Here is a 13,178-nt window from a genome sequence, read left to right as displayed (position 1 = left end):
ACTTCTCACCAGCTCAAACTATCAAAGTATCAGTTGCGCAAGGCCTGTTGGTGCATGACTATGATCTGAGACAACTGGGAGGCTAGGGCAGGAGAATTCCAAGTTTTTTGTTTTTGTTTTTGTTTTTTTTTTTTAAAAGAGAGAGAATCTTTTAATATTTATTTTTTAGTTTTCGGCAGACACAACATCTCTGTTTGTATGTGGTGCTGAGGATCGAATCCCAGCCCGAGAATTCCAAGTTTGAGGCCAGCATGGGCAACTCAGTAAGAGCCTGTCTCAAAATAAAGTTTAGAAAAGGGCTCAATAGCCGAGTGCAGGGCTGGGGATGTGGCTCAAGCGGTAGCGCGCTCGCCTGGCATGCGTGTGGCCCGGGTTCGATCCTCAGCACCACATACCAACAAAGATGTTATGTCCACCGAGAACTAAAAAATAATAAATATTAAAAAAAAAAAATTCTCTCTCTCTCTCCTCTCTCACTCTCTCTTAAAAAAAAAAAAAAAAATAGCCGAGTGCAGTGGCGCAAGCCTATAATCCTAGCAGCTCGGGAGGTTGAGGCAGGAGGATCAAGAGTTCAAAGCCGGCCTCAGCAAAATGTGGCCCTAGGCAACTCAGTGAGACCCTGTCTCTAAATAAAATATAGGACAGGGATGTGGCTTAGTGGTTAAGTGTCCCTGAGTCCAATCTCTGGTACCCCCTGCAAAAAAACGGGGGGCTCAATCATAAGAGTATGGGCTGAGCTGTGGCTCAATGGTTGAGCACTTGACTGGTATGTATGAGGCACTGGGTTTGAATCTCAGCACCACATATACATAAATAAAGGTTCATAGACAGTTAAAAAAATTATGTATATATTAAAAAAATAGTAAAAGTACTTGTTTAGCACCTGAGAGATACTGGGTTTAAAACTCAATGCAGGGCTGGGGATGTGGCTCAAGCGGTAGCACGCTCACCTGGCAAGTGCGCGGCCTGGGTTCGACCCTCAGCACCACATACAAACAAAGATGTTGTGTCCGCCAATAACTAAAAAATAAATATTAAAAAAAAAATTCTCTCTCTCTCTCTCTAAAAAATAAATAATAAATAAATAAAATAAAACCCAATGTAAGGGGGCAGTGTACGGGAAAGAGTTAAGTACAAGAAAAAATTTTAAAATGAACCAATTTTAAGAACAAAAGAATTGTATTCTCACAATCAGAAGGTTTCCCACTGACAATATATAAAAATTCCACAAAATAGCGTGGCAAGGTAGCATACACCTGTAATCCCAGCTACTTAGGAAGCGGAAGCAGGAGGACCCCTTGAAAGCAGGAGTTCAAGACCAGCCTGGGCAACACAGCATGACCTCATCTCTTAAATTAAAAAACCCAAGCCAGGGGACTGGGATTGTGGCTCAGTGGTAGAGTGCTCACCTAGCACATGCGAGGCCCTGGGTTCAATCCTCAGCACCACATAAAAATAAATAAAATAAAGTTATTGACAACTACAACTAAAAATTAAATATTGAAAAAACAAAAAACAAAAAAAACAAGGCAGGTGCAGTGGTGCATGCCTATAATCCCAGTGAGGATTGCAAGTTCAAAGCTAGCCTCAGCAACTGCAAGGTACTAAGCAACTCAGTGAGACTCTGTCTCTAAATAAAAATACAAAATACGGGCTGGTAGAGTGCTCGCCTAGCACATGCGAGGCCCTGGGTTCGATCCTCAGCACCACATAAAAGTAAATAAAGGTATTGAGTCCAACTACAACTAAAAAATAAATACTTTTTTATAAATAAATATATAAATAAATAAATATGCATGCAAAATAGGGCTGGGGAAGTGGCTTAATAGTCATGTGCCCCTGAGTTCGATCCCCAGTACAAAACAAAACAAAAAATAGGACCCTAGCGATAAGAATTCAATCAGGAAAAAGAATGGTCTAAATGGTATAGCAGAGACATCAGGAAACTATAACTGTAAATTATTATTATTATTTTTTTTTAAAGAGAGAGTGAGAGAGGAGAGAGAGAGAGAGAGAGAGAGAGAATTTTTAATATTTTATTTTTTAGTTCTCGGCGGACACAACATCTTTGTTGGTATGTGGTGCTGAGGATCGAACCCGGGCCGCACGCATGCCAGGCGAGCGCGCTACCGCTTGAGCCACATCTCCAGCCCAACTGTAAATTATTAAGTTAAGTCTTGGGCTGGGGATGTGGCTCAAGCGGTAGCGCGCTCGCCTGGCATACGTGCGGCCCGGGTTCGATCCTCAGCACCACATACAAACAAAGATGTTGTGTCCGCCGAAAACTAAAAATAAATATTGAAATTCTCTCTCTCTCTCTCTCTCTAAAAACAAAAGAAAAAAAATAAATAAATAAATAAATTTTAAGTTAAGTCTTTTTAATGATTGTTGCAGTGTTTAATGCAAATGTTAAATCACCCCTAAAAAAGAAGCTTCCAATAGTTGAAAAGTAGAAATACATTACAGCTGAAATTCCATTCAGAGTCCTTAGTTTATTCTACAAGCTGACAGCAGAAAAGGAAATGAGTTCTGGGCTACAACCAAGGATATGGAAACTAAAGATGCCACCAGGATAGGTGTGGTGAACCCTATAATACCAGCTACAGAAGGCTGAGGCAGTAGGATCACAAGTTCAAGACTAGTCTAGTCAACTTAGCAAGACTCTGTCTCAAAAGAAAAAGTGCTAGGGATGTATATCATTTGTAGAGCACCCTGGTTTCAATTTTAATACTCCATACTGCAAAATATTAAAACTAAAGATTATACCATAGTAAGCTGAAATACTTACAGGGAGTTTGGTGAAAGCCGGATTAGTGACATGCTTCCCAAAGGCATCTTCCTGAAACTGGAGAAGCTGTACCACAAGTCCAGACAGAGTTTTATTGGTAGGAGCATCTGCATGAACGTACTGCAAGGAAAAGAAAGAGATTAAAGAACTGGTACATTTCATGAAAAAATAAAGTCAATCACTCTCTAATACCTCCAAAAGCATTGGTATTGTGGCAAATTTAATATGTGAGACATGCTCTCTACTTTAAAGAGACTTAAAAAACACACATCTGTGGGTACTTAAAATAAAACTGGCCTGGGCATGGTGTCACACACCTGTAATCCCAGTGGCTCAGGAGATTGAGGCAAGAGGCTCCATAGTTCAAGCCAGAGAAAGAAAGAAAGAAAAGAAAGAAAAGAAAGAAAGAAAGAAAGGAAGGAAGGAAGGAAAAAATCAGGTGTGGTGGTACATGCCTATAATCCCAACAACTTGGGAGGTTGAGGCAGGAAGATCAAAACTTTGAGACCAGACTCAGCATTTCAATGAGGCTCTAAGCAAATTATAGAGACCCGGTCTCAAAATTACAAAAATGGAAAAAAAAAAAAAAAAAAAGAACAGGAGATGTGGCACAGTGGTTAAGTGCCCCTAGGTTAAACCCCTGGTACCAAATAGAGAGAGAGAGAGAGAGAGAGAGAGAGGGAGGGAGGGAGGGAGGGAGAGAGGGAGAGATGGTGGTGGTATAACACTTAACTACTACTTATACTACCAAAAAAATAAAATAAAATAAAAAGGGCTGAGAATATAGCTAAATGCTAGACTGAGTTCACCCCCAATACTGGGAGGGGGAGAGGGACAAGAAAAGAAGAAAAAGTTGAAAACCTTCATTTGCTTTTTGGTGGTACTGAAAATTGAATCTAGAGCCCTGCACATGCTAGGCAAGCACTCCACCATTAGCCACTTCCCAGACTCTTTTATTTTGAGACAAGGTCTCGCAAAATTTTCTAGGCTGGTCTCAAATCTGTGAAACTTCCACCTCAGCCTCTCCAGTAGCTAGGATGACAGACAGGCTTGTGTCTTCAGCTAATACCTTCTTTTAAATACACGGTATACCTTTTCATTTGTTTTCTATTTTGAGTCAGGGTCTTGCTAAGTTACTTAGGGTCTCATTAATTTGCTGAGGCTGGCTTTGAACTTGTGATCCTCTTGCCTCAGCCTCCCAAGACACTGGAATTACAGATATGCACCATCACGCCTAGATAAAACCTCCAATTTTGAGCAGGAAAAAGAGCTATATTTCTTGACATTCAAGTGGGTTATGAACTCCCATTTTTACCCCATATACAGATTGTCAAGAACTATGTAATGTTTTGAACAACCAACAATAAAAATTAAAAAAAAAAAAGAGCTATGTTTCCACTTTGGTTTCACAAAAGATAAGGAACAACTTAATTTTTCTTTCTAGTAGTAAACCTCTTTTCAGATACCATCCAACATCTCAAGGTTAATGTGGTATATTTCTGTTGTTAAAAAATAACTTTTTCACCAGGCACCCGTAATCTCAGTGGCTCAGGAGGCTGAGGCAGAAGCATCTTCAAAGCCAGCCTCAGCAACTTAGTGAGGCCCTAAGCAACTTAGAAAGACCCTGTCTCTAAATAAAATATAAAAAAGGGTTGGGGATGTGGCTCAGTGGTTAAGCACCTCTAGGTTCAATCCCCAGTATCAAAAAATTAATAAATAACTTTTTTCTTTTTAGTGCTAGAAATTTACCATCTTATTATAAATATTTTTAACTGATCTATTACAAAATACCATCAGCTGCAGAGTCTACAATTACTGGGCATTGAGTTGCAAGTTTTCAATTTGTGCTACTGTCAAAGACACAGAATAATATAAAAGGGCAATCTTTTTAGTATACTCTTAAATTTTTTATTTGTTGAGATGTGTTAGTTTTCCACTATAAATGAAATAGCTAGCATGATAATTATCTCTGGAAAGCTGAAATTTTCTTAAAATGCTTTATTTTATGTCAAGTATTTTAGACCTTAGGTCAGCAGAATCCAGTCAACTGCCTGTTTTCTGTGTCTACAAGCTAAGAATGATTTTTACATTTTTATATGGTTGGAGGGAAAAAATTTAAATACCATTTCTTAAACACTGAGCCACAACCCCAATCCTTTTTAATTTTAATTAACTAATTTATTTGTTTGTTTGTTTTTGGTACCAGGGTTTGAACTCAGGGGTACTCAAGCACTGAGAAACATCTCCAGCCCTATTCTGTATGTTATTTATAGACAGGATCTTACAGTTGCTTAGCACCTTGCTTTTACTGAGGCTGGCTTTGAACTCTCGATCCTTCTGCCTCAGCCTTCTGAGCTGCTGGGACTACAGGCATGTGCCACCACATCCAACCCTTTTTTATATTTTATTTAGAGATAAGGTCTCCCTGAGTTGCTTAGGGCCACTTTGAACTTGTGATCCTACTGCCTCAGCCACCAGAGCTGCTAGAATTACAGCATTAGCCATCACATCTGGCTAAACACCATTTCTTGACATATGAAAAATACACTGAAATTTCAATTTCCCGAAGTTTTACTAAAACACAACACATTCATTTACATATGATCAATTTCTGTTTTCATGAAACAGCAAAGTAGCTGCAAGTGAAACACGATGGTGAACAAAGCCTTAAGCTGTTATCTGGCCTTTTTTTAATATTTATTTTTTAGTTGTAGTTGGATGCATACCTTTATTTATTTATTTATTTATTTAAATATTTATTTTTTAGTTTTAGGTGGACACAATATCTTTATTTTTATGTGATGCTGAGGATCAAACTCAGTGCCTCACACGTGCTAGGCGAGTGCTCTATCACTTGAGCCACAACCCCAGCCCCTATTTATTTATTTTAATGTGGGTGCTGAGGATCAAACCCAGGGCCTCACACATGCTGGGCAAGCACTCTACCTCTGAGTCACAACCCCAGCCCTGTTATCTGGCCTTTTATGGAAAAATTTTGCCTGTCCCTTTTCTAAACCATTCATTTTTATCATTATGAAAAGCTTCTTTTAGCAGGGTATGATACAGCATACCTATAGTCCCAGTGACTTGGTAGGCTAAGGCAGAAAGATCGCTTACAAGTTTCAGCAACTTAGGAAGATCCTGTCTCAAAGTAAAAAATTAAAAAAAAAGTGGTGAAGCACCCTTGGATTTAATGCCCAGTACCAAAACAAAAACAACAACAAACAAACAAAAACCCTAACTTCCTTCAACATTACTTAAAAGATATGTGCTGTACAAATTTCTTTTTTTTTTTAAAGAAAGAGTGAGAGAGGAAAGAGAGGGAGAGAATTTTTAATATTTATTTTTTAGTTCTCGGCAGACAAATATCTTTTGTTGGTATGTGGTGCTGAGGATTGAACCCAGGCCGCACGCATGCGAGGCAAGCGCGCTACCGCTTGAGCCACATACCCAGCCCCCAAATTTATTTCTTTATAGTCACAAAGTGATGCATGTATGTCAAAGAGGAACTAAAACTGTGGAAACAAGTTTCACATCATTAATTAGACATAGATGATGTTAACTGTTAGTCTATAACTATGGTTCTCAAATTTCAGCATGGAACAGAATCTTCTATTATCAGCACCATGCCCAGAATTTTTTTTTTAATTTTTATTGTTGATTGTTCAAAACATTACATAGTTCTTGACACATCATATTTCACACTTTGATCATGCCCAGAATTTTTAATTCAATAGATCAGGCCCAAGAAACTGCATTTCAAACAAGTAACAAGTTCTCAGGTGGTACTACTGGCCTGGAAATCACACTTTAAGAATCACTGGACCTTTAAAAAAAAAAAAATCCATTTCAGATATTACGTATCTAAATGAAAAAATAAATTTTAGGGGCTGTGGCTGTATCTCAGTCATAGAGCACTTGCCTCACATGAAGGAAGCATTGGGGTTGGATCCCCTAGCATCACAGGGGATGGGGGAGTATTTTAACAAAATGAATAAATTTTATCATAATACAAAAGTCAAAGACTGGTGGTATAACTCAATGTTAAGCTCCTGCTTAACACAGTAAAGCCCTGAGTTGAATCCCATGAACCAAAAAAAAAAGCAAAAGTTAAGGAAATCTGGGATTGAACCCAGTACTTCAGGCATGCTATGAAAGCTACTCTATAAAAGTGCTATATCCCCAGATCATTTTTCTTTTCTAATTTTGAGACTAGGTCTCACTAAATTCCCCAGGCTGGCCTGGAACTTGCAATCCTCCTACCTCATCAACATGAACAGGTGGGATTACAGGCATACACCACAATGCCTGTCTGAGTTGTGGGGTTTCGGGCAGGGAGATACTAGGGATTAAACTCAGAGGCCCTCTACCACTAAGCCACACCTCCAGCCCTTTTTTTCAATTTTATTTTTGAGACAGGGTCTTATTAAATGCCCAGGCTGACCTCAAACTTGTGATCCTCCTGAGGCCTCTGCCTCCTGAGTCATTGGGTTTACAGGGATTCAACACCATGCCTGACTTTGGGGAATTGTTTTAAGTACCTGACATAAAGCAGATGCTCAACTGTTCACTAAATAAATAGTAAACACTTCAAAAAAATGGGGCTAGCATGCATGGTGGCACATGCCTATAATTACAGTGACTCAGGAGGCAGAGGCAGAAGAACTGATTGCAAATTCAAGGCCAACCTGGGTGATTTAGTTAGACCCTACCTCAAAATAAAAAATAAAAATGGCTGGTGGTATAGCTTAGTGGTAGAGTGCTCCTGGGCTCAATCCCCAGTTTGGGGGGAAAATGGAACTAGCAATGTCACATTTATTTCATATAATTGTTGAGATGTCTATAAATTGCAGCTGCTCTGAAAATGCAATATTAAATGCAACAGAAATGTTTAGTCAAACTCATCAATGTATATAGAAAGTAGAAATACAAGTCAAACTTAACTTTGACTTGAAAGTCTCAGGGATCACAGAGGAACTAAAACTGTGGAAACATTAGCCTAGGCCTCAACACTGTGGGTCAAATGTGTCCACCAGCCTCACAGCCATTTCTTCACCACCCAAACAAATCTCAAAAGATACCCAAGCCTAAAGCTACCCTCTTAAACTGGGGCCCAGATCAATGCACACTGAGCACTGGAAGAGAGAGAAATGACTATTATCTGCCTCTTCCCACTCTATTCCTCCATACTCAAAAGAACTTCTGAGTAGTTTTTTCTTTACTAAAGGCCCTCCCCAGCAACAAAACAAAAACAGCTACATTTAAGACCCAAAGTATTGGTTGAAAGTAATATGATTTAAAAGAATTAACAAACTAGGTACAGTGGAGCATGTATGTAATCCCAGCAACTTGGGAAGCAGAAGCAGTATGATCACAGGTTCTAGGCTAGCCTAGGCCATTTAGTGAAATCCTGTGTACTGGGGTTAAAGCCAAGGACCTTCACTACTGAGCTACATCCCCATCCCTTTTAAAGCTTTTTTGTTATTGTTGTTTATTTTTTGGTTCCAAGGACTGAACTTAGGGTGCTTTATTTTGTGCTACATCCCCAGACCTTTTTTTAAAAAATTTTAAGACAATGTCTTACAAAGTTGCTTTAAGGTCTTGCTCAATTGCTGAGGCTGGCATCAAAAATTTGAGATCCTCCTGCCTCAGCCTCCAGAACAACTGGGATTACATGTAAATGCCTCTGTTCCCAGCTATACCCTATCTCATTAAACAAAAAAAAAAATTAAAAGGGCTGGACATGGGCTGGAGTTGTGGCTCAGTGGTAGAGCACTTGCCTGGCATGTGTAAGGCCCTGGGTTCAATCCTCAGCACTGTATATAAATAAATAAAATAAAATATCCATTGGCAACTAAAAAATATTTTAAAGGGTGGGGGGTGGCTGGACATGTAGTTTAGTGGTAGAGCACCCTCTACGTTCAATGCCCAACACCATAGGGTTCCGGGGGTTCGTACACATTCAGTTTCCATAGGCAATTCCAGAAGCTCTGTTACCACACAACAAAAATAACCACTTGTATAAGAGAGATTAATATTCTTGTCTACTTACAAGTAAATTAGAAAAATCTATAGATCCAAATTTGATTTCAAAAGGGGAAAACTCTCTAAGTACCTAAAAATATAATTATTGTCTCTCACTTCCTCAAACTTCAGATAGGAATAGTCCCTCAGAAAATACTATAGCATGGGGCTGGGGTTGTGGCTCAGTGGTAGAGTGCTTGCCTAGCATGCATGAAGCACTGGGTTCAATTCTCAGCACCTCATACAAATAAATAAATAAAAGTATAAATAAAATAAAGGTATCAACAACTTAGAAAAAATTTTAAAAAAAAAGAAAGAAAATACCATAGCATAATAAAAGGAACCCAAGATCCCTACCCATGCCTAACAACTGTCAAACATTGACAGGTCACTGAACTGTAGACCTTATATGAAAAAGTTTGTATACCAGCTTATCTTTTCATTCATTCAATAAATATTTAGGCTCAGATAATCCTTTTGAGATTTGGATAGGTTTAAGCAAGAAGTGGCTATGAAGCTGATGTATAGAGGTCTAGGCTAATGATACCTCAGGTTTTAAAGACCAGGTTAGTTTTGACTTATATTTCTACTAATTATTAATATCGTTATTATTTGGTATCAAAATGGATGAGCTTTGACTAAATATTTCTACTGCATTTAATACTACATTTTCACAGCAGCTGCAATTCACAACTATTTGAAATAAATTTGATATTGTTCCCATCTGCCCCACCTCCAGTACTGGGAATTGAACCCAGGAACACTTTATCACTGAGCTTTTTTATTTTTATTTCTGATTGCCACCGGGCACTCAACCACTGAGCCATATTCCCAGCCCTATTTTGTATTTTATTTAGAGACAGGGTCTGAGTTGCTTAGCGCCTTGCCATTGCTGAAGCTGGCTTTGAACTCATCATCCTTCTGTCTCAGCCTCCCAAGCAGCCGGGCCTTTTCATTTTCTGAGAGTTGCCCACTAAGTTGCCGAGATTGGCCTTCAACTTGAGATCCTCCTGCCTCAGTCTTCCAAATCACTGGGATTTAATGTGCCACCATGCCTGCTATCTCCACTTTTATTGATGGGCTACCTTATAAGGCAACCCCTTTCTAGTACACAGTCCTGACAAAGCCTTTGCCCCAATCCTATGGTAGGGAAGAAGAGAACTGAAGCGGTGCTCCTCAAATCTGCAGACGGAGAGTTTTGGGCTATTTACTTTATTACACCATCTAAGACAGTCATTCCTGTAATATTTACATCGTGGGTAAATCTGAAAACGTTATAAACAAGTGCTTTAAGTCACAACTCTTGCAAACCGTTGATTCAGCAGAACTCACATTCCAAAGTACGAGAAACAAATCAGTGAAAAAAATTAAAAATAACTATTAAGAAAATAAAGGCAATATGAAATGGGGTGTTCTGGTACAAATGGGTCCTGGGGAAAGGATTCATTGAAGAACATATTTCATACAACCGATCTTACCTCACACCATACACCACACAAAAGTACAATTAAGTGAAACCGTCACTTTTTAAGTCCTGAGGTTCTCCTTAGTACTGTATGCAGTTCATGCTACTAACCTACGTAATTAACTTCCGAGGTCACTCGTCCACAGTCCCTTAGCAAATCCTTCCTCACCTCACGCTGGGAAGCCCAGTCGCTAAGAAAAACTTGAGCTGCTTCAACCACACTAGCTCGGTCTCTAACGAACCCCGTTCGGCACACTCCAGGAGCTAACAAAAGAGAAGGTTCGCGCCCTCCGGAGCGCCTGCCCCCGGCAGGCCAGGAGCAGGCCGCGCGAGGCGGCGGGGGCGTGGCGGGCGGCGCGGCCTTTGTTGTCCCGCGCAGCTCCGAGGACGCCCGAGCCGCGCCGCCCCAGCCCCAGCGGCCCCGGCTGGCGCGCGCACCCACCTTCTTGTAGTGCTTGCCCAGCCAGACGCGCACTGAGTCCAGCTGAGATACCGTCTCCGGACTCTCCCAGAACTTGCCGGCTGGGCCCCCGTCCTTCCGCCGATAGACGGCTAGGCCCGCAGCCGCCGCAGCACCCCCTGTGCCCCCTGCGCCCGCCGTCGCCCCCGGCCCGCTGCCAGCTGCCGCGGCCATCGTCGCCGTCCGTCGCCCCGCCACCCGCCCCGGCCCTCGCGGTTTCCCGTCCGCACCCGCGAGCTCGACTGCCGCTCCGCCCCCTTCCGGTGCGGAAGCTCCGCCCCCAGGCACTGGCGCCGCAACCGCAGCGAGCGCGCGCATGCGCACACGTAGTACCCGCGCTGCAACTGCGGAAGCACGCTCCGCCTTCGTTTTCTGCCCTCGCCTAGGACCGCTGGGAAGCCCAATTGCTTGGTATCCTAGAGCCAGTTCTCCAGGGGCTTGCTGAGTACGTCTACTGTCGCAATGAGGTTCTGCGTTATAGCCAGCTCCGCTGCCAGGAATGTCCTTAAGACGGACCGAGCGAAAAGCTTTCTGGACTGCCTTCGCGCCGCAGACCCCGCGCAGAGAATTGTTTGACTCTCCGGACGCTTGTCTGGCTTCCGCCTGCGGGGCGTCCTTGACCTTGCTGACTGGTTTCACGCTCCCGCCACTGGTCAGCTACCGCGATCTTCCCCTACCCGTGTGAGAGGCACTCCGCCTCAGGTCTTCAAAGTACTTTTTTCTTTTTCATCTTTTTGCCGTGGTGGGATTCAAACCCAGGGTCTCGCGCTTTACCAGCTCTTCAAAGTACTTTACACAACCCACCTGTATGGATTTGAACACGAATCACACTAACCACGACCCAGTATTTTTCTTGTGTCCAGTTGTGTCCTCGCCGCCGGGACTAAGACCTGTTACCCAGTAGATGTTAGATAACTGTACATAAAGGCCATTATTAGAGGCAGAAAGGTTTTATATTACTTAACATAGTTTGGACACAATAAAGTTGTGAACATAATACTATATGACCTGGAGAAAGTCACTAATTGCTTGTGAGAAGGTGTGAGGAGTTTTTCAGACCTTTTTAAAATGAGTAAAATGAATGCCAGGCACGGTAGTGCACGTCCGTAATTCGGCGGCTGGGGAGGCTGAAGTTGGAGGATCGCGAGTTCAAAGCCAGCCTCAGCAATAGCGAGGCACCAAGCAACTCAGTGAGACCCTGTCTCTAAACAAAATACAAAGTAGAGCTGGGGATGTGGCTCAGTGGTCGAGGGCCCCTGAGTTTAATCCCCGGTACCAAAATAATAATGATAAAATGATAATAATAATAAATCTTTAAAATATATCAATCCCTAGTACCAAAAAAAAAGAAGAAAAAAAGAGTAAAAATGAGATCAGAGAGGACAAGCGAGAACAATTGAAACAAAGACACTGAAAAGTGAAAGAATTCTTGATGAAGTGCTGCTTGAGTCCATGAGGGGTACAAGCTATGTGATTAGGTTGTATAGTAAGTTTTGACTTTACTTTAGACACTGGGACACTAGCTTTAACAGGAAATGACAGGATCAGATTTATATATTAGGAAGATAGCATTATCTCTGTGGAGTGATAAACTGTCCAGATGATAAGAAAAAAAAATAGGTAAGTTAGAAATCATGCCCTCTAAAAGTTTATGCTCTAGAAATAATGATAGTTACTGGTATTTATGAAGAACATATATGCCATGCTCTGTGCAAAATTACTGCATAAAAGGAAACTGAGGCACAAAAAGCTTAACTAACTTGCCAGAAAGTTAGTTCTATCTAATGAGTCAAGATATTTGGACCATGGAGTCCCCCAGGTACATTGTTTTAACTATTAATAACTTCTGAGTAAAGCAAGGAAAACCCACTGGAGAAGTTCAAAAAGCTATTTAATTTACCTGGAGCTGTGGAGAAGGATGTTAGTTCTTCCAGGGAGTGAATCCAGCTTTTTTGTTCAAAATAATTTGAAAAGCTATATTACCTCATTTTGTTTAAAAAAGAACATGAAAAAATTCGTCAAAAATTAAATAGTTTTGCTGGATATGGTGGCACATGTCTGTAATCACATCTACTTAGGCGGCTGAGGCTGGCAGACTGCAAGTTCAAGGCCAGCCTGGGCCATTTAGGTAAAAGTCTCAGAATAACAAAAAGGGGATGTAGCTCAGTGGTAGAGCACTTTGCCAAGCATGTGCAAGGCACTAGGTTCAATCCCCTGCACCAAAATAAATAAGATTGAGTTCCAGTAAAATTTGACTTACAAAAACATGGCAAGCCAGGTGCAATGGCACACACCTGTAATCCCAGCGGCTTGGGGAGGCTAAGGCAGGAGCATCTCAAGTTCAAAGCCAGCCTCAGCAAAAGTGAGGCACTAAACAACTCAGTGAGACCCTGTCTCTAAATGAAATACAAAATAGGGCTGGATTTGAACATGAATTGCCC

At 41.3% G+C, this 13,178-nt stretch overlaps 1 protein-coding gene across 2 annotated transcripts in view; it reads right to left on the bottom strand.

The window, feature by feature from the left end:
- Nucleotides 1–10,926, bottom strand: part of Smarcc1 (SWI/SNF related BAF chromatin remodeling complex subunit C1) — a 150,631-nt gene extending 139,705 nt beyond the window's left edge. For both annotated transcript variants that reach the window (XM_005332938.5, XM_013361850.4), the window contains exons 1-2: nucleotides 10,720–10,926; nucleotides 2,789–2,908 (exon numbers count right to left, since the gene is read on the bottom strand). In XM_005332938.5, the coding sequence (XP_005332995.2) occupies nucleotides 2,789–2,908; nucleotides 10,720–10,911 (312 nt within the window). In that variant the 5' untranslated portion in view covers nucleotides 10,912–10,926. The remainder of the gene's footprint in view (nucleotides 1–2,788; nucleotides 2,909–10,719) is intronic.
- Nucleotides 10,927–13,178: the final 2,252 nt, after the last annotated feature.

Source organism: Ictidomys tridecemlineatus, chromosome 2, assembly GCF_052094955.1.
Source record: "Ictidomys tridecemlineatus isolate mIctTri1 chromosome 2, mIctTri1.hap1, whole genome shotgun sequence".
NCBI classification, from domain to species: domain Eukaryota; kingdom Metazoa; phylum Chordata; class Mammalia; order Rodentia; family Sciuridae; genus Ictidomys; species Ictidomys tridecemlineatus.
This window is presented reverse-complemented; position numbering and strand designations above follow the sequence as displayed.